Source organism: Bombus bifarius, unplaced genomic scaffold (assembly GCF_011952205.1).
Source record: "Bombus bifarius isolate JDL3187 unplaced genomic scaffold, Bbif_JDL3187 scf7180000007984, whole genome shotgun sequence".
NCBI classification, from domain to species: Eukaryota; Metazoa; Arthropoda; class Insecta; order Hymenoptera; family Apidae; genus Bombus; species Bombus bifarius.
This window is the reverse complement of record NW_022884367.1, coordinates 3,070,730-3,093,473: the sequence shown is the minus strand read 5'-3', so window position 1 is coordinate 3,093,473 and position 22,744 is coordinate 3,070,730. Positions and strand designations below refer to the sequence as shown.

The 22,744-nt window shown below is 37.7% G+C and overlaps 2 protein-coding genes across 4 annotated transcripts in view; one reads left to right on the top strand and one right to left on the bottom strand.

Annotated features, from left to right (window-relative positions):
• LOC117204959 (autophagy-related protein 16-1) overlaps window positions 1-22,744 on the bottom strand; it is a 600,053-nt gene that overhangs the window by 233,908 nt on the left and 343,401 nt on the right. The window lies entirely within an intron of this gene.
• Window positions 1-22,744, top strand: part of LOC117204958 — a 97,860-nt gene that overhangs the window by 7,693 nt on the left and 67,423 nt on the right. The window contains exon 3 of the mRNA XM_033442909.1: window positions 21,730-21,931. Coding sequence (XP_033298800.1) covers window positions 21,730-21,931 — 202 coding nt within the window. The remainder of the gene's footprint in view (window positions 1-21,729; window positions 21,932-22,744) is intronic.

Here is a 22,744-nt window from a genome sequence, read left to right as displayed (position 1 = left end):
ATTCTTTCAAGACGTATTTATTTCTCTTTCAATGTCGGACTACAGTAACATAATAATAATTCGCTCATATTTTCGAAAACAAGACAGATAGATTAAGTACGGTTATAAAATAAATATGAAATCTTACCCCATCTTATAAAATCATGTACATATTAAGATAGGTCTCAATAATATCGAGAAAATAATTAGAGAGAAATTATTAAAACGATCTCCCATTATTTAAGAAAGAGTTAAAACAGATTACATAAAATTCATCCACTATACTGATCATACTTTAAGTGTTACTTCACTTTACATCAAAAAGCATGGATTTCATAAATGATAGGACGAAGAACACGATGCTTAACACTTAACGGGTTAACGATTGCTCGATGTAACAAGCAAAATTCCCGGTAGCATTAACAATGATCCGCGAAAGAGGTTTTCATTAACGAGGCAATCTTACCAGCCGAGTGTTGCGCTGGATGCATTTTCATCGACTGTCATGAACGAAAAAGAGTTGTTACAACAATAGCCTGTAACGATCACATGCATTGTCAGGTAGCTTCACCGCGCCGGTTTCTCATGAATAATGGATACTGCTATAAGTAAGTGTAATGAGAAATGCACTAATTGAATCTTCCGGGGTGTAATTAATATAAACTATGCGTCCGTGGTTGGCCGACCTGTAAGCATTAATTAAATAGTAAATGAGTTAGGTACAACAACAGAAAAACGACGTTATTCCGTGAAGAATTCCTTTGACTACTTGTTAGCATTTTCTATAATGATTACCTATTCATTGAGAGAAAAGGAATGCTCCTATTTATTACATCATTTATAACCTTTACAATTGATGACTAACAACTAAGCCTTACACCTCTTTTTCTTTTATCTTGAAATTTATAATATCTCCGGATATAGGAAGTTTCCATTGGTCCCAATACGATCTACGAATATACAATTGAATTTGAACAATCGCCTGAAAAGAGTGGAGCACTTTTACAACAATGAAAACCAATTTCCTGCCGTTCCGTGTCGCGCGAATTCTCTTGGAAACGCGGCCGTGAATTCGGTATTTCGTAAGGAGGAGAATTATTCAAGAAGCCTCCTCTCGCGCGATCGTTCCCACTGAAATACATAAATTTCCTACGAGTTGTGATAAACGCATGGCTCGTGCTTGCGAAAACATCGAGAAAATAGATCGGTGGATTGAACAAACGAATGATCCGCTCGTTTTATTCATTCGCAATCAGTTTTCACACGGGGGTCCGAAAACAACGTTAGCGAACTGGGGCGAGTTCGACTAAAAAAAAGAAAAAAAAAATACTATTTCACGGCAATCTATTTCCATTAGCATTGCCCTCTCCCCGAAAGGAATGGGATATTCTTTGTTCACGCTTCAGGAACACTTCTCCATTCCGATTCGAGAATTCCATTCGAGAGTACGTTATTGTTAATTTCTGATCTCTTCAAATTCTAAAAACTGGCTTGCCTCTGAGCTATTATAGTCGGCTCATTCTTCTTTTGGCTATTTCTATAAGTGTTCTGTATTTTTAATCTCATAAAATTGTAGAAACTTCCTTACCAATTTTCGTTATTTATACTATTTGGTAATTTTCCAACTACCACACAGTAGCGCTTCTCTACACTTGTTCGAAGTGAACGTTGTGTTAACTAGAATTACACTTTCCACCCATTAAAACGTTTACTTATTTTCATCAGCCGAGATAGTTATAATTCTTTAGTATAGTATTATTTCTCTGAGATTAGAATTGGATCGTAATCGAAAGGAAATGTAAATGCACATTACGCATATTATAAATCGATCACGAATCTTCGTCGATAAATGATAATTTGAGAGGGAGGGCGGGTAGATTCGGTGGACGACCATTTCGTAAGCACAGAATCAATTATCGACGTTCTTCGCGCAACGAGGGCAGAAATTGACCGATCGTTGTTTCGTAATTAACGAAATGAAACGGAGGGAATATCTTCGTCGGCCTTACGCGTGTTTTTTGCCTCGGGACGATATCAGAAAAATTAAATCTCGAGGCACGCACTTAATGATGATGACTACAAGCAAAAAAGTTAGTAGGGTGAGATTACACGGACGGCGGGTGAAGCGAAGTCAAATAGGAGACGAGCAATAAACATGCAAAAGATTCGAAGTGTCTCGCTCATTGGCGATCATTTACCTCAAACTTCTCGAGTTCTCCAGTTGACATGCAGATATACTGCTTGTGACAGTTTGACGTCTACAAACTACATTTTTCCTCCTTTTAACATATCTGTTCTCTCCGCCTATTTCCTATGTCCCCATCTCTCTCTTTCTCTCCGTCTGTCATTCTCTCTAATTTCTACCTGTTTCTTTCCATTTTATTCTTTTACTTTTCATTCGATGGCATCTCGGCAGTCGATGAAACTCGAACGCGTACGAATTTACAGGCTAATTGCGTCACTTTGAGCGAGCACCGTAAAATCGGTCGCGTCAAGCGTGCTTGCCTTCACGGTATTTTCAAGCGATCGAGGAAAAAAGCAACGAAACGGGAGAAGGAAAGTAAAAAACAAGAGGAAGAAGCGTTCGAACGGTTTAAGATCGGCCAATCGGCCAACGTGGTCTCGACGCCTCGAGGATGCAACTGACATGGTTACGCCTTGATGACTTCCTGATTCAGTGGCTTCTTGTAACAATGATCCACAAATAAAATGTCGTCTCTTAGCAGTGTCGCTGCTACGATCGGACGATTCTAACGCTTTTTGGTCTCTACGCTCGTTGCTTCTGTCATTGTTCAAAAATTCTGTGAGAAATCATCGTCAATACCTTTAGGAGTAATAAAACTTAATATTCAAAAAAATCTAGATTTATCACTTTGCCAATACAAAAATTTCTCCAAAGATTTGAAGTAAAAAATCTTTCCTACGTAACGCTACGATTTCAAACTAAGTTCAGAAACGCATGAAACATCGATGAGGAAACAAAGATAAATATAATGAACTATAGCGTAAAGGAGAAAGGAAGCACGAAAAGTATGTACCATAAAAACGACAAAAAAAACTTTCTACAATTGAAGCTACAATTCCAAACCAAATTCAAGAATGTATAAGGCAGATGATGAGGAAACAAAGATAAATATAATGAATTATAAGACGTAAGGTAAAGGAAGCACGAAGTGTACTTCAATAAAGGGCCTCGCATAATTCTTGTTCCGTTTAAAGAGCGTTAGATCTAAAGTTACAAGCATTATTCATACTCGTGATACAACGAGTAGGTAAGATGTATGTATGATGATAAGAGACGAAGGCCCCATCGTACACTTGGAAATTCCACGTAACATTTCGCCAGCGGGGGAACCAGCTTCTTCGTCAGAGAGGTTTTGCACGTTGAATATTTGTTTCTGTTCAAACGGGACCAGCGGTAGGTTCGCAGGCTCCGTGTAACCGTGGTTCATGATCGACGATGGGACAATGACGACACAAGCGGCCCGCGTCACGATCACGAAATTTCTGTACCTGGACCCCGTTACTCGATGATAGGATCGTCTTACCAGCAACCTAACTGCTGTCTACTTTCCCATTTCTCCTCATTCGTCTATAAGCCGTCTCTCTATTCGCCACTATCGAAGAACCATTTACAGAATAGAGTATCTAGTATCGAGCACTGTTCGGTAATTAGTCTTCGGATAATGTATTCCAAGTAGCACGTGACCAGGCCAGTCAAACGATCTCTCCTTCCTTTTTTCGCCTGCAGTTACTCTTATTTCGCTATGTGCAGTTCAAAGTGGATTCGTGATGGATTTATTTGCGAAATTAATCTCTCAGCTTCTGGATACGATGTGCCTAGAGGTAGATTTTATTCGAATAACGTAGTTTTTCCTTTGGCTGGAATCGTGGCAAATGAACTATTTAAAAGTAAAGTATACGTTCGCTTGAAGTTAAGTTATTAAGGGATATAAAACTGAATTATATAGGAAAACTGCGCGTGATCTACGTGAGATTGAGACTCTTTCTTTTTTGGTAGTTTTTCTGCTTCCCTATAAAATAATTTAATCCGGCATGCGAAATCAAGGATATGTGTATATTGAGTTCTTTAAAAATTCGTATTAACATCTGAGAAAAACTTGAAGATCGCATATTGTGTGTGTATGCGCGCGTGTGTGTACGTCATAAATGATATAAATTGTCTTAATGAAGAAAGAATCTTTAGCTATCTTCCCTTTTCTGACCTCTTCGTTTTTAACTACGAATTCCTTCGAGTAGTTTTTGCAGGCTCTTAGAGTATCTAATTTCTAGGCATTAAGAAAACTTTGTAAAAACTAAAATGATTGATATTGGGACTAGGTTCTATCCGGTGAATGGAATGTCAGCCTTTATTATTTCCTTTTAATAAGCTGTTAACGACTTTAAATTACTTATAACCTACGAGACACTACAATATATTTTATCATTTACTATACACGTCCATATATTTTGTGGAAAATATTTTATCAATATAAATGTAGCGGCATATGAGTAAACGGTAGATTCGAATCGGAGGAGACTCATATTGTTGTGCCTTGGAGTGCCAACATTGTTTTGGTTTGCTAGGTTCAGAGGTAAACGAACTCCGGACAAAACATTATCACCGCTATTTGTAATCGTCAACCGGAGTTACATTTGAACTTTCTATAACAACACCGGTCGATATAAATAGACGGACAATCATTATAGCGAGTCATACAGTCGAATAACGAGCGTAGAGTTGAACAGTATCATTGAGCATACGACGATTACGACCGATATACCGTCTCTGTGTTTGTACTTGAAGTGATTTTAATATAGCCAACTATTACGATTTTATCACTCGTCTGTTTAATAAACCAACCAACAGGTATAATTCACTTCAGAAAAGTATTTTTCGTCTAACTTATAATTTAGAAATTACAGATAAGAACTTCATCAAGTAATAAAATAATGACACAAGATTTTACAATTACAGCTACCAGTTTTACATTGACTTTTACAAACAAGTTTAATCGTCGTAATATCATCTTGTCTTGATTAGTACACACATGTCTTGTTATAAATAACCGAATATCCAGATAGTTTCGAAAAATGTATCCAATTATAATCTCACTTTGGTATTGAATCTGTTACAACTTTCTCGCCTTTCTTAAGGTATAAGATATTAAGTAAGGTAAAGATACTATAATCTCCAAATATGTCATAGAGATATCACACACATAGTAACATATAAAATGCAGATGCACTGCAGTTATTCCGAAACATTATCGAAAGAAAAATGTACATAGCTGGGCATACATTATCGATACGTTTGCAGACCGATTTCTTACACTTTAGCAGCGCGTTCTAGCGCAATCAGTATTCAGAATTCCAGCGTTTTCTTTGTGGTTGATTCTCTTCACTGGGGCGTGCAAGTCTCGACAAAAGAGACAAAGGGGAGGCTCCGGTACAAGTCTTTCGAGACACACAATTGCTTTGTGGATATACGTATGTATAGTATGTATGTATATCCACTCGACGCTCTTGAGCTTGCCAGCGAGTCATTTTTCACTCTTATCGGTCGGTGTCTTTATTTAAACGCGAATCGAGAGAGACTTCGTGTATAGGGAAGCTCGTAGAGAAAAGGAAAGAGAGAGAGAGAATGATAAAGAAAATCGCGACAATATCGTCGTCGAAACTTTTCCAACGATGTAGGTGGGATAAGTAGCTCGAACGAAGTGGGGGCTGGTCCCATCGAGTAAAAAGTTTTCCTCGCGCGTTTTGATGGAAAGTCGTGCAACTAACTGGGCCGATACCAAGTTAGCGCTCCTGGTGTCCGAGAGATTTAAACTTTGTTGTTGCATACTTTGGATATAAAGAGGTTATAGTGCGCTCTGGGCGAAGCCGCGAAGCTGAAACCGGAAACTGAAAAAGAAGGGCGGAGGGACCGACGCCCGTGGGAAATTGTTTATCAAACGTTCCGAGGCTGCCACACTTTGAATAAATAAAACTATCCGGTTGAAACCAAGTCGCGCGATATACTGCCCTTCTACTGCGAGTAAAATTAATTTTACGATTTCCACAGCAACTGCCTCAAGTCACAGAGGGATAGTCTTGGCCGATGTAGTTTAGGATCGTTATTTGGAAAATTGAAACCAACGATCTCGATTTCCAGGCGGGATACCACATGCATAAAATATTCCATGATTCGACTTGGCTTGGTTTCAGCTTTTAGCATTACCAGCTTCGAAACGTATGCGCCACGGTTAAATTCTAACTGCTGATCAAAGAGGATTATAAGCTTAAGTCAGTTTGCCTTGCAACAAACGAGGTTGACAACACCGGCAAAGGTCGGCTACGGAATCCGATAGAATTCCAAAGCTGGCTGCCGCTATCTCGTACCCGCTACCGGGTGAAACCGGAGAAAAATATAGGAACATCAAGAGAGATGGAAATGGAAGAAATGAAAAACTGTGAGAAATTGTAGCATGAGATGATAAAGTAATATGAGTCAGTAGCATTCCAACGAATTCCTATGATATTGCGTACCATCGTTTTATTTCAATTCCTGCAATTTCATATGAGATACGCACGCGACATAGGAATGTTCAAACACATAATTAAACTTTCTCAGTCAGAATTAATTAAGTGAAATCGGTGTCACTACGGTTTATTTAAACCTGGCCTATTAGCTAAAAACGTTTATGTCCCTATAATAACGTTAGTACTCCTTTTAGTCGTATTATTCGTTCGTGTCATTCAACTGTTCGAAAAAGAAGTTTCAAGGATCCCCTAATTGCGGTTACGAGCGTTATCCGTATTAAACAACAAATTGTTTCATCTTGCTACGGATTGGATATTATCCGATAGAATGCATTCCAGAGCTGCAACCACACAGAACGAAAGCTCGGAAGGAATCACAGAAGCGTTAACGAAAGATCAAGGAAATGATTTCACGATCTGATTGTCCGGTTATTTACTGTCACTCGCTACGTTACGTCGGGTTATTCACCATCGAACCATCCTTGGATAACGGGGCCTGGCCGCATTCCAACGTCTGTGGCGGCGTTGCAACGCCATAACGCCGCACGTGCATAACGCTAGGGCCCCGATGCATAATAACGATTTTCAGACGAAACGAAAAAACCACACGAAGCCAACCGAAAGCGTTTGCTGGCTAACATTAACATTTTTATGCGTGTCATCGAGCCGCAGTTTTACGCAATGATCGCAAGGGCGCTACCTTTTCATCCTTTAATAAGGATGGCTCATTCTGGAATAGATGAGACCCATTAGAAAGTAACGACGATCAACATTATACGGGTCTGCAACGACGTGGCTAAAACGATTTTAAAATGGAAAGAGATTGCTTTCAGCTATTTCCATCTATGGCTGCGTTGGTCAACTAGGGGTACCCAGGGTAGGGTTTCAAACGGACAATATTACTGTCGCAATTGCGTTGTAAAAATATTACTGCTTTTTATGCGATAAAATATCGTCGTGTAACCGAGAGCAGAGTTATTATTTTGCGCGAAACCGAGTCAAAGTCAAGTGGCTTGGTACATTTTTGGCTGTGAGCTTCAGCTTAATGAATTTTCAGTCGCTCTTGGACGTCTGGCGGACGTTGAACGAGTAAAACAAACGGTTACACGAGACTTTTGTCATGATTATACACACATATATCTCGTCAATTCATAGCTGTTTGTACGTCGAGGAAAATTTCATTTAGAATTGGATAATAATATTACTTTTCATTGTGGTGAAAAATATGCTGAATTGAAATAACAGACAGTATACCATTGCTATGAATAATGCAATATGTGGCTTCTAAGAGGCGTATTGTTTAACTTCATCCGCCGAAGAATAGAGAAAAGCGATGACGAAAAATCGATAAAAATTAAAGTATCAATTCGCAATTAAAATTATTGATAGCAAGGTCATAATAGTACTTTGATTGATTTTTCACAAAAAAAAATTCCCAAGCTGAATACATTTTTTTATCCCTCGAATTCTGTGGAAGACCTAGTAATTGCAAACTTTTGGCCAACGGTATGTGAACTAAAAGTTGATAAAGTGAGTAGTTTATGATACGTTGACATTTTATCTCTACTATTTTGTTGACTACTCTTGGTTGAATTTTTTAACGATACATTTGGTTGTTGAATCAAAGCAAGTTGCACAAATTTCCAAATTTATTATCTGCGGACACGCATTGTAACAGTTGCCGCATTCTTGAAATTGTCGTTTCGCCTAAGGTTAATTGCACAACACGGATGCCGTAGTCGAAGGGTGAGCTTCACGCGATGCGACATGCATGCAGGATCGTTTACGGTGGGCGCAGCCATCGGTATAACCGCGAAGTCGCGGCTCGGCGCCGCCAGCAGACTACTGTGACAAATTACACATAATTCACGAGTCAATTTCACACACGGTTGTCCTGCCAGGAGAGACAGCGCCGTTGAATACGAGCGTGCCAGGTTAATTCGAGGAACGAACGACTTGAACCGTGAACGGAAGTAAACACGCCAGCAACGATGATACGTGCAGATCTTCGTAACGAATGATTGGTTGCTTTGCCGAGCGATAACGGTCGGTCTACGCAAATTGCTTGGTTTATTCTAATTCTAAGAAACAGGTGTCTTCGGCAAATTGTATCGGTAATTCATATCGGTAATACCAGAGGTGGTATTCAAGGAAGAAACATGAAATATGAACTGCGATATTGAGCTATCTAAGAAATTCTTGCTGATTTTTATTGGTTGCATTTGAATACGTGGAAGTAAATGAAAGTCAATGAATACGATATATGGGATTCCTGTATCGTAGATATATTCAAGTAGATATTCAAAATTGGTATTTTTTTTATGTAATCCATAAATAAAACAAACTCTACTCTTGATAAATATTTGTTATTTTGCTATACAGTGATGATGTAATAATTGGAAAATAATAAATTTTTAGCTGGAAAATGAGGAAGATTTATTAGTAAAATTATACATATTTCAAACGGATATGACACACTTAAGCAGATATTTTGCGACTGACTGCATACATAGTCTAAAGAGATTCGTTACAGTTGGTTAAATTCTCTGGACGTGATAATGTCTCAAACATAGAGAGAGATCAAATGTATCTCTGACGTTTGGAGTAGCTCATTCAATTGTATTGATTTCCCTGAATACGTTCATATAAATGAAAAAAGGTGAAAACATATGAAATTCATATAACAATTGTAATTTAACAAATTTAATTATCTTCTCATATATCCTTTAAAACGAGGTTCGTTATAATTGGTTGGTCTTTCTAGCAGCTATAGTAAATATATTAATGGCGAAGAGAGAAAATATTTAACGTTTTAGTATTTATGTAAACAATAGGAATAAAATATCAAATGTGATTTGAACCATCAAAGATCTTTATAAAGACAAAATCATTCCATGTTTTTTAACTATAATTTCCATCATTCCTTGAAATCGGAAATTTAGTACAATTTAATAAATTATGCAAAAATACGACATATCAAGTTACCGTTAAATGTGTGTAGGAAGATCCGTTACTCGTCCCGAGATCGTCCACATTTATGGCAAATTTATGTTATTAATTCGACATTGGATTGTAACAACGTGTTTCACCTTATATATATAGTAGACATATCAGGTGTTTAATAAAGGTGTTTAATATGAATAGTAATTAACGAAGTATCTAACTGTACCGTATTTTAAGAAATTACTATGAAGGGATAGGTCGACATTAGCATAAGAGATAATAATTGCTTCTTGAATCATATCTAAACATGAGAATATTTATAAATATTATATTTACATCAATGCTTATCAACTTTACGATAAATTGTACTTACACTGTATCTATTTATAGTACGTACAGTATACTAACGGATGAACAGGAATTAAAATTGAGATTAGTTTAATCAACTTTGTTCGTCATAAATATATTTCTACTAAAGTTTCCTTTTGGATCCTACGTGGAAGAAATATCTATAGAATATAAGATTCTTCCGTGATAGCGTAACTGGTATGGAGTTATAACTTATGGCTTATGTAGCTCATCACGTGTCACCATTATCACATGCCACAGATTAGTACGTAATATAAGAGCTCCGGTAATACACATATGCTGTACTGTATTTAAATACCGGCTCTTAAGGAATAATAAATCCTTCGTGCTACCGTTATTCAAATCGTAAGAGGCGAGGTATTAGTTGAACCGTTTATTAGAGATTCAACTGTAAATGTAATTATTCAAACATCTCCAATCTTCAGTCTAGATTGGTATCGTTGTGTCGCAGGTGAACCGGAACAGTTTAGGTTACGTTATATAATTTGCAGTGTACTTTGTTTTAATTCGTGTTTCACATTTTATGTGGCATGAACTATCAATGATACTTATCGTATAACATATAGAATACAAGTTAAAATAAAATATTTTAAAGCTAAATAATGTGATTTAAACTTAGTTCAAACTATATAGTTGACTATAATAAGATAACAGCAATTGGAGGTTAAGATAGTTGATAAGATTCGGTCATGAGTATATTCGTTCACAACTCTGCTGATCAAATTTTCCTTTCTTATTATATTTTATATTAGTTAATGATGATAAATGATTTTATATAGCATTTGTTCATTGTCCACATATAATATATAACTTCTACATACATTCTCGCATGTATTTCAAATTACACAAACATAACGATCGTATCTCATCACGGTAACCATTAAAATTTAAAAAGATTCCGTATAACGCACATAATATATCTACAAGAATTTCCCATAAATATAGTTCAAATATTTTCCGACGCTACATTCCGTTACGAACCCAAATATCCCTCGACAAACATGTGAAACCACCATTCTTTTACCCCCATACAAGCTAAACCTCTGAACATTCCACTTGTCGACGTCAAGGTATCGTTTTCCTAGCATCGAGTCCACAAGACCGAGTTCAAAAACCTTAGCGATTAATACGGGCTGAGTCTGTTTTCGTGTGTCCAACGACAAGGAACGCGGAGCATTGCGTGTCGAGTGATCGCGTCAGCGTTGAATACCGAAAGAGTGTACACAGTGGATTTGAAATAGCCGTGGGAAGTACCGTGGGTCCGATGCCTTTCGAATACTAAATACCCCCGGCAGTCGACTACACTTGGTACACGTAGGCAGAAGGTGGCAGGTAGCCTGCTCGATCGCTCGGAACCAAAGCGTTAAAGCGTTCGTTGTCGCAATACGGGTGCCCGCGCCTCTAGACACGCGCGTGTGCGTGCAAACGCGTGTATCGTTTCGCGGTTGTGGCCGCGGATATCCAGGTAAGTAAGGCATACGTAAGCGAATACCTTCCGTGTACGCTTACATCGCGGTAGTATATGTTCACGGTGTCGTCAAACGACCAGCCACGAATGCCACAACATAAACAGAGAGAGAGATAGAGAGAGAGAAAGGTTGAGATCATTCGTGTCCACCGGAATTTATGGGGTCCGTTCGAACAGCACCGCTACAGCTTGCTGCTGAATTTGCATAGAGTCGAACGCTAATAGTCGGAGATAACCGAGCCAGGAAGAGACACCTCCGACGATCGCCGGGGACGACGCCTTCATGCCACGCGAACTTTGTGTCGACAATCTTGACGAATGAATTTTGATTTTTTTTTTGCAGAATATTGTTTCTCCCTTCTTTAATATTTATTAATACGTTGAGTGCGGGTGATTCGATGTCATCGACGTTTAACATGCGAAGAAAACAAAATTTCCGGAGCTTTATTATGTAAAACTTTGACGATGAAATAAACGTATGATAGAATATGAATATCGGGAGTAGTTTTGTCATAGCTTCGATAAGAAATAAAAAATTGTTCAGAGAAATAGGTATTGAGCTGCAGGTATAGAAATAATATTAATATAGACCCTTAGCTATAGATATAGGTGTGGTTCTGCCATACTAGGATTAAGCAACTTCGATTAAGATTGAGTTTTGCTGTGGTAGTGTTTTGAATAACGACTGATTGATATGTAGGTACGGGTAGTTAATAGTGGTTTAAATATTCGAGTAGTACTTATGTCAAGTTGTAGTAGGGAGACTGAGTGGAAACTTGTTGCATTGAATATGTAGTAAACTAAGTGGAAAGCTAGTTAATGTTGATGCGTATCATTACTTAATTCGAACTTGGTTAATTACATCTTTCTTAGGCTTAATTCGTATTTGTAGTTTGAACTCTTTTAATATGTATTTGAAATATTTAAAGAATATAAATATAAAATATATATACAGGAATATAAGCGAAGTAAAATGAAGTTTTTAAAACATCAAAGATTTAAACAATATAAATAATTGATTTAGTTAATTCTATAACAAAGAATTGGATATAAAGATGGAAGAAGAAAGATCGACTATTATCGAAATAACAATAATAAATAATTATAATACATAATTAAAATAAAAATATTCTACTAAAAGAGTACTAATACTTCACAGAATTATTATTCATTAAAGAATTCATTAATATGTATTTATAGATACACAAATTATAATAACGAAAAGATTTTTAAAGAATAAAATACGTATCTAAATGGTCTTCATTGGATTAGAATCTAAAAGAATAGATGTCTCCATTATTTAGATGGACAGACCCTCGTTCTGTTTATGGTTTCAGAATCTACAAACGACATACATCGAAGTCGTTTAGTCATCGTGCTCGGAGCAACTTCTCTGAAAGCTTCCGAATCGATTAATACCAATGTTGCATAGTCATTCGTAGTTCAAAGGTTACTGCTGGTCGTGAAGGTATAACCAGTAGTCATTGACTTCGTCATACCTGACCATTCGACTATTTATCTCATCTTACAGCTACCTGAGGTAGCCAATTGTGTTCGATAAAGCGTATTAAAGTCCTACACGTTGGAACTACCAAGTAGAGAATTACGTGTAGGAAGATCGTTCTTTAAAGGATTTTACCAACACATCATTACACGCTGAGATCGATGTATGCAAATACTGAACAGTTTAAAGATACTATAGAAGAGAGTGTAAAGCGCTTTCAGTGTTGAATTACCGTAAGATAAGATCCCTGTTCAGAGATTGATGAAAATACGCGTGTTCAATAATTGTTTTATTGTTGAGATATACTTTTATTCTTTCAAATCAAGAGAAGAATACCAGATCAAATTTTTCTTAAATACACAAAAAGAAAAGGTATATTTACACATATAAGTAGAATTCGCTATAGAATACCAAATGCGATTTAAATTTTGTTCAATCCATTTTCTAGTTCTATAATAAACATTTAGATAATAAACATTTTTATTTCAAGAAATGACATTCTTCACAACCGATTCATATAATTAGAAAAGGAGATTAGAATAAAAAAGAAATATAATCTCAGTTAAAATCACAATATTCAGACAGTTCCAGTTTTGTCACATTATACAACGCTATATTTCGTATTATATAAATTCCAGTCTACTTTTAAACATTACTAGCAGTCTCAAAGTCATTACACATTAATTCCTCCAAGAATCTACTATCAGATCCATAGATTGACAGCGCCCAACCTTATGTATACATAATCAGAGGTCTTCATCGTCTATCCTCAACAGTAACATGCTCATGGCTTCCATTAAGCGATCCAGACAATCTATTCCACGGCTGACTTTCTCCTACGTGTAAAAAGTGCATCAAAAGGTAAAATCACAAGATTACAAGCATATTGAATAGACAGAGCGTGCGTGCTCGAAGTGCGAACAGTTTCCGGCGAAGCAACGAAAGTAATTACGTTATTGGAACCGCTCCTCTGTTCAGTCGTGCAGATCTGGTCGCGTGCTCGTGACTCAGCTAGTACGTGGTGTTGTGCTTGAACGGCACCGGTTTGCATAGGTTGTGCTTTGTCTCTCTCTCTCTTTCTCTCCTTCTATCTCTCTCCATAGACCCAGCTAGGCGTGGTTTCGTGTATTAAATTCTTGCCGCGCCTGATGGGGTGCACGGTGCATGCACGCAAATTAGAAACATACCATCACAGATACACGGTTTGCGCCCTCGTGAAGCGTACTCGTTCTGACGACATTACGCGGCCTGAAAAAGTGACGAGCCAGTCCGCTGCGAGCTTCTGCCTTCAGCTCGCGTCGCGCTTACGTATTTACGACAATTATACAACAGCGAAATGCATATTTTCGTGTCTGAGGCAAGATGGTCCCCGTTGAAGGCGTGCGCGTGTTATCGCGTCCTCGTTGCGCCCGACAGCTTTACGTCGCGGTAACTTTGTTACGATTATCGTGGCTAGACTCTGCCTGAAAGGATGCTCATTTCATTTGCCGAGGAATTGGTTGAACTAGAAGGAACACGTGCTTGGAATATTGTATTCTCTGCGGCTGCGGACCACGCAGTCCCGTTTCGTGACACGTTTTAGGGAAGATATTGCTACATTCAGCTAATTGTCCTCACGTTTGGTGAAAATATTAAGACGCGTTGGAAGTACACACTGAAATTTTGGATAAATAATTAGAGAAGATTGTACGAAGATATGTATACATTTATGAAATGTCCATTTTCCATTCGAAATGGTTGGCTTATTTTTTAGACTTATTTTTCAGATTAAAAAGTATATACATTTGGAATTTTAAAAATGTATTTTAAGTAAGTCCATCAAACAGCAATTAAAGCATACAGAATTGTATAAAGATTTCGTTGTTGAAGAATTTGTTGAAATGTACATTCTGTGTTTATAATATGAGATCAACATATGTAAGAAATATACATTCAGAAATATATATATCGCATTCTTTTCTTATTACTTGTTTCTTTTCCAGTAACAATATTATTACAATAAATTAGTACCGGCATCAATACCAACATCTCGGTATCTTTATACTACAGAATGAAATAATTATAATACATTTATTGATAAGGAGAGAAACAATATTTCCAAAATGCTTCGAACGTTTCGAAATAATTCAACGGAATACGTAATGCAGCACGAAGGGCGAATGTCGCGACATTTTTGAAAGTAAAATTTCGAAGACACGCGGCTCTGGACGCATTATCCCCTGGCGTGTCACAGGGTGAAAAGAAAAAACAGCAAGGGCGATGGAAAAGTGGAAAAAGAGAAGTGGTCGTGACGAGGAGGACAAGCACGACAGTCGAAGAATGTTAAAAGTACGAATGCATTCAATTCCTCGAATTGCATCACTGTCTGCCGAGCAGACAAGAAGGCGGAGAAAAAGAGAGCCTCTATCGAGTGCAAAGGGCGATTGAAAATGTTGGCGCTGATTCAACGAGAAGACTTTTCTTATTCAGACTTTGTATACATGCTAAACTTCAGCGTACGCTTCGTATTCGTTGTACGGACAAATTTGAACGAAGCAAAATATTTTATTCGAGCATTAGTCAATAGATGAATAACTATAACGAGACGATGCTAGGCAAACAAAAAAATGGTCTTCGTTCTTCTTCAGATTCTTAATCAGTTTATTACAATTCAGGCGATTTAAGTTTAATTAATTTGATATCATATTATCAATATGAATATGTTATATATCGTCGAGTCCTTATGCTGAGTCAAATTACTTGTATTGAAATGTAATAAAATGTCACTTACCTGAAATTATCGAGGAACAAACGAGTTTATAGAATAATGTAACCAGATATGCAACTAGAGTTTATATAATAAGAATTTGTTGATTTCTTTCATTGCATTAGATTTTTCGTCCATTTAATAGGAGTTCAGACGGTAGAAGCTCGTTTAATCAGACACTAACTAAAGCTTCGTTCCAATAAATGGAGTCCCACCGTAGCTTGAGACCACTTTACTGATGTGGACCTATTATTTTACTTGACTTGAAATATCCTTCCTAATTTTAAGTTGAGGTTCTTTCAACTGACTTGACTTGAAAGAATCAACAGCCGCTATCTAAAGGAATGTTATTTCTAGTCTCATACTTGGTATTACTTCCTTGATCTAAATCAACTTTTACTATCTAGTTTGTATTAAGTCCTGTTCAAATTGATTAAATTGTTCAAATTCGAATAATTTAGTATCGAGTAGTAACACTCGTACAGTTCTGCAAGTTACTTCGTTTGAATTAAATTCATGTAAATATCAAGCGACTTAAATATCAACTTAATTAATTCGAAGAGGTTCTAAACGGTTGATTGCTAATTAATATTAGAGCGAATTTCATTGAATATGTAAAAGCTGATGGCAAACAGAGTTTGGACAAAAATATTCAACACAAAGTACCAATACGAAATAAAATAAAACTCCTGCACGTATATCGTATCGGGTTAATAATCGCCGGTCTATCGGTTTATTAAAGAAATGGAGAAAAACCGAGTTATTTCGATTGCGATTCTTTTGCAATCGTTTGCTCGGTCCGATTATTTGTCGTTTCTTCGTTTTATGGAGGCTGCGTCAACTCGTGAAAGCCAGTACAATTGCGCAACATCCGGTTGGTGGCTACTTGAAAAACTGTGACTTTACACGGCACGTTAAGCCCGCGTAACGACCGGCCACAATTATGCGCTGGGAAACGAACGTAAAAGTACACGGCACAATCTTATTGCGGGTGGTCCGGCAACCATCGTTACCTTAAAAAAAAACTTATAGAAATGAAACTGTACATGAAAATTTGTGTAATGACAGCTGCCAAGATAAAAAAGGTTTTACTATAACAACGAATCTGCACTCTACACACGTGCTTATAGAAAATAATAATTATTAAGGAATTATAAATTGTAAGTGAAATGAAACTAGATTGGGGAAAAGTCTAATGCAAATGAGAGGATTGCGTGACTTTATGCGCACTGATTTCTTCTCCAAAGTATTCGTACGAGTGCACTCTACTCTTAAACAATAACGTATTCTGTTCTGTGTAATATATCACGAACATGATACGTAACATTTAAAATCACGGTACTAGAGGGATAAACGATAAACGTATAATTCATTGCGTTAGATTTTTCTCCACTGGAACATCTATAATTACAACTCTTCCCTTTGATCAGCTCTGTAGTATATAATCCAAATTAATTCAAACCTGAATAAGCTCGAAAGCTAATGCGGTAATTAAGCAGCTCGATTAAATAATTATTCACTGTAGTTAATGTAGCGTTGTTAAACATATTTACAGAGTGTGAAATAGTAATTATTAAGAACAATTACTGGACAGAACAGGCTTGGAAAAATCTAGTCAGTTATCGAATGGCGTGGTATTCAATTTTACTCTAATATTCAATTTGCAATAATATAGATGTTCACGCAATTTCTTACGGTTCGTTAAGTGTGAAGGTTACGTCGATGATGGTGTAAGCTTGTACGATAGTCTTTACTTCTATCGAGTTGTATTTAATTTATTTATGAGAAACGAGCTATACATAGATATTTGAAATATGATCGCATAGTGGAGTGGAGTGGAGCACCGTTTATGATTCTTCGATAATAGAAAATTATCTTGCAATGGATTAAATTAACTTCTTCCATGATTGCCGCCAATTAAAGAACAAAATTAAGGGACTTAATTTGTAGCGCGTAGCAAATCTAATTTCTAAGGAATTATGACCATAGAGCGTGGTTTCCCATATGGAAACCTTTATTATCATAATCGATTGCATCTTTGATTTGCTACAATATTAACACAGCTAGATAAAGAAAATTTGTGTTTGTATCCGAATGTCTAATCCGTGATTCTTAAAGATACAAGAACACAATCTTTAATACTTTCAAGACTGAATATTTTTTATTGAATGTTTTTTCTATTGATTATTAATAATAATAAATAGTAATTCTAATGAGATAAAATGGTATGAGAACGTTTATCGTGAAATAATTATCACGTCAGTAAATTAATAATTCCACCACTTAACAGCGAAAAATATTTCTTTTTCTTCAAGAAATATTATGTACATCTATCGTATATTACTGAAAGAAAAAGATTCAAAACAGTCTCTAAACCACGACATTCTACCCTGGCTCGAGTGATCTCGGTAATATTCAAAGTGGAATGCTTAGCGAGACCACCGTGTATCGGAATGCGAGAAGAATCGTGGAAAGTCCACGTAAGGAAGGAATTTCATTGCCTTTGTTCGCGAAAGGAAGAGAACCGGAGGGACGCGACAGGGAGGAATAACAGCGGTTAGAAAAAGAAAGCGAGAAGAGAGAAAAGGGGTATCCGAGAGAAGATAAAGAAAACCAAGATTGTACATCAAGTTTACCGCGACGAGGAGTCCGAGGAAAGGGTTGGGACATTGTCGATGCCACTTGAGGTTGAACCGTATCTAAATGTAGCTCGTATATCAGAAATCGAACTATTCCACGGGTACCATGGAACACAGACGCTTTACTTGCATCATTTTGTGCGATCGCCGTTCCGTAATACCGACGCTGCAGATGCGGCCAGCCCTGGGCCGTTCCGCATTTCCCTCGATGTCGTGACAACTTACACGTGGAAGTTTCCTTTCTGTTACTTCCTTACTAGCCTCGCTCACAAAGAATCCCTCTGTCTCGGTATATGAAATGATGTAGAATGTTGCGGTGGAACGGTGCACCGGTCGATAAATCTGTGCTAGATTTATGACGATATAAAGCTATTTCGTTTCGCTTAAGTACGGAGGCGCACGTCCTTCCGAAGCGGAAGATTTTTCCGGAGCGAAGTGGTCGGACGATAAGACCCGGCCCCGAGACGAATAACCCGCTGATAGAAATGAGCTCGATACGTTGCCGGAAAGTAGAGAAGCGTCCGGTTTTGCAAGGAGACGACGATAGCTTTCAAGGCAAGCACGTTAATCTCCCTACTATTCCACTTTCGTATCGTGACAGAAATTAAAAGATTTATGACTGTACGCAATCTTGCTTGGAATCTGCATCCCCAGCCGAAGAAATGGAAGTAGGAATGTAAGGGAAGCTGGACTAGCGCCAGAGCGTCGTGCTCTCAGAGATTGGCAGTTTCGATCCGACACGCTTATTGTTTTATTTCGCTTCATACGCTCAACGAGCAATTTGTATTCCTCCACGTTGATGGATAGCGTGCGACTTCCGTTACCAATACGACTTACTAGATTTTATATAGTGCAAGACGTACGACGAGGATTGGTACAATTAAATAGTCTACTATGGAAATTATAAGTTTGATTTGTTGAATATTAAACGGAATTTCTTAAATTCTTGCATTCTATAAAACGCATAATAGTTCCAAACTTTCGATCAATATATATGTGTAAATATATAATTCCGTATGTATGAGTGATATGAATAGTATAAGTGAAATTGAGTCAGACTTCGTGTCAAACACGATCATGTTATAATAAAAGTAACCATCGTTCTAAAAAATTATCGTCTATTATTATTTGAGAATTTGTCTTAAACGACATGGTAAGCAGAAATTCATACTGAACGAAACCCAGTGAAATAAATAACGAGCATCAACCGTTTCATGATAAAGTTAAATTTCCCTTCAAGAATTAGTCTTGCTCGGTACACTTAACGACTAGTATTTATCACGCATTTGGGCGTTCAGGTATTCCAACAGTAGTTTGTGGTATAGCAGGTACGGGAACGATATTTTTCATAGCGAAACGAGCGACGCGGAAGGGAGCTGGTTAAACGAACGGTGAAAAATACGGAACGATAGCAGCGGTCAATACCACGGCCTACGTGTGACGCTTCTTTTCCGCAGTCCAGGTAGAAACGTTCTTTTCCTACGTGCACAACTACCAAATCGATTCAGCTGGCTGATTACTTGCCAGGACCATTCCCATGTTAAAAAACCGAGAACGGTTAATTGATAAATCGTGTTTTGTGTCAACTGAAGTCACAGTTCTACGGATTTTTAATTAACCACCGTCAAAGGTTATGAATCAGAGCTAAAAGAGATCGCGATAATGCAAATAATTAAGGTGACCGTATTCTTTCCCCTTTACAATATTCGTTCTTTCTCGCGTCTACGAATATTCCCTGTAATTTTCGCTAACATAGAAAAAACACGAAAATATGAAAATTTCCCATATCGTATTTAATTACCCTTTGAAGAAGAAAATTCGTTATAATACAATTTCATGATAGCGATAATTTTGTTAAGTGTGAAACTCGATCAATTCCATATTATCCATTATGATTTCTATAAATTTATTTATCATAACGAGATAGCACAAATAATGGTAAATTTCAGAAAAATGAAAGAAAGATATCTATAATCGTCGTTCTTCCAGGTATTTTAATTTATCAAGTTAATCAACATAGCTTCTGAGCGATTCGTATCTTGAAAAATGAAAGGATGCCAGATAGGACATTTAGTGGCTTGGATAGTGGGTTTCATGACATTTCTAATTGTTAGAAGGAAATTCAATCGAGGAGAATATTTGAAGTCCTATTATACGTTGCTTAGAGACGAAATACATGAGAATATATGAAACTATATAAAGCGTACCCAATGCCTAACAGAGATGGTATTTTTCGATTAGAATAGGAGAAACGAGAGAAACGGTTGAGAACAATGTAAGAAGCGTGGAAAGCTCTCCAATAAAATTCTCTGGGTGCCTGTAAAATATTTACGATCCGACGATGTTCCATTATCTGGTAATGCGGTAGCATTATAACGAGTAAATGGTACCTGTCTTCTGCATATAGGCCCCCGGAAGTGGCCGTTGATTACTATAATGCGCTTATCCTTCGGCCCGTAACGAGTGAAGATCTTCCTACTATCCGACGTTCCACGAATGATTCGACATCGTAGATCGTGTCGAAGCCGCAGAACGAACGTTCGTTTAACGTTGTGGTTATCGTTGTGGTCTTTTGCCGACCATTAAAATTAGCTACAGTCATTAGTCCCGCGAAGCCTTCTAGAGCCAAGTAATTGAATATCTTTAGCGCCTGCTGGAAGATCGATGTTCCGTGTTTTGGCGAACCTGTTACCGCGTTAACTTGTTCTTCTCCCCGTGGCAGTCCCCCACTCCCTCTCTATCTATCTATCTATCTACCTATCTCTCTCTATCTCGCGGAAAACTTTTCGACGAATCACGATCGAAAATGCCCCACCTCTATCCGTCAAGTTTGCCGAGATTAATTATGATTTCGTAAAAGAGGGATGATGCGACAGCGACACTAGGGCGCAGAAATTATTCCACCACTTAACGCGGCCCCTGTCCTTCTCGACTCAACCATCGACAGGGAAAGAATAACGAGCTGCCCCGAGCGAGAAGTACTTTCGTCCGCTCAGAGTATAACAGTCACTCATCCGCATCAATATCAACTTGCGAAGTTGAATTAGAACATTCATAGCTTCGGCACTGCGCGCCGTGCAATTTATAATTTGTAAAACATATTTTAATCAAGAAAAATATACACGCTGTGAGTATACACGCTGGTATTTTACAAAAATCAACGAATTATCTCCTTGTCTCGTATCGTGTCGTATTATTATTAGAAAATTGGGAAATTTAAAAACAAGTTTTCAAGCAATGACATACACGTATCACCATGATCTAAAAGTTATTTTTAATAAAAATCAATAGTACTCTTTTAGACTAAAATTTTTACTCTTTTACATTATTCGACATATTTCTCGATAGAATGTATTTAAATATTTTAATCCAATTATTAAACGACGTGGCACCTTTAACGATAAAATTTGTAAATATCTAAAACCTTTCCTCCCCCTTTAACTGCATCTGTTTGTTTAAGAATATTCTCGTTTATATTTCGGAAGCGATAAGAAGAGAAATCCAATTTTTATCGGCCTAAATGTGTAACCTGATTCGACGATTTCTGTTGTTCCAGGCGCTCTTTCACAATCCCAGTTTCCAGTATTCACGATTTACGCTCAGAAGAGCTGCTTGGCTGTGAAACCATGCGAACGTGCCTGGTGTATCGACAGGGTCCAGGGGCATCGTCTTCAGGGGCACACACGCAGAACTATGAATGCCTCCTCGCGACAGCACTGTTTGGAGCTCTGTTTAGGCGAGAGAGACTTCCTGTGCCGGTGAGTATGAAACATGGCTATTTTTCGTTTGCTGCATCGCGAATCCTATTCAACGGACGGTCGTTTTCCGGCGACCTGGTTCTTTTTCCCGTCTTCGGTCGCGATATCCGCCTCCAGTGTTGCGGGTGGCAGAGGAGGCGGACGCACTCGCCTCGAGATTCAACGCGAATCGACACACGGCGCACAGGGCTCTTCTTCTCTCTTTTCGTCTTCCCCGAGTAGATCTTGGAGAATCGAAAGCACCTCTACACGCTTCGGTGCGTTTTCCAGTTATTGGGTTCCTCGATCGAGAAGGAGGACGTTACATCACGCCCCTACAGAGTCTCGAGTGTTTCTTGGTCATGAAGCGGCCATCCCCGACGTTTCATGCAAGCTGGAACATCGAAGGGAACGGTCGGGCTATCTTTCTGGAAAAGTTGCAGAGAAATAGCTGCGAGCCACCCAGATTCCTCGTATATTTGTCATTTCACTGGATTTTTCCCTATTTACAGCTATAAAAAGTATTTGTTGTATGTGTTAGTGTTATAAGTTAGTTAGTGTTGTAGGATGGAACGATATATAGGGGCAACATTTTCTTTCTTTGCCACTCGTGACTTCTGAAAGTGAACGAGAGAGAATAAACCCTCCTATAGCAGCGTTTAATCATTTCTATCGATTTCATGAATTTTTCGTGATTTTAGTAATTTACTTGCTGTTTCTAGCGAATTATGTTTCTTTTACCCGATATTTGCTCGTTATATCACGAACAACATTTTATATATTCACTCTAGAATATTAATAACAGGACTACAAACTACTATGCTGCAGTATGAA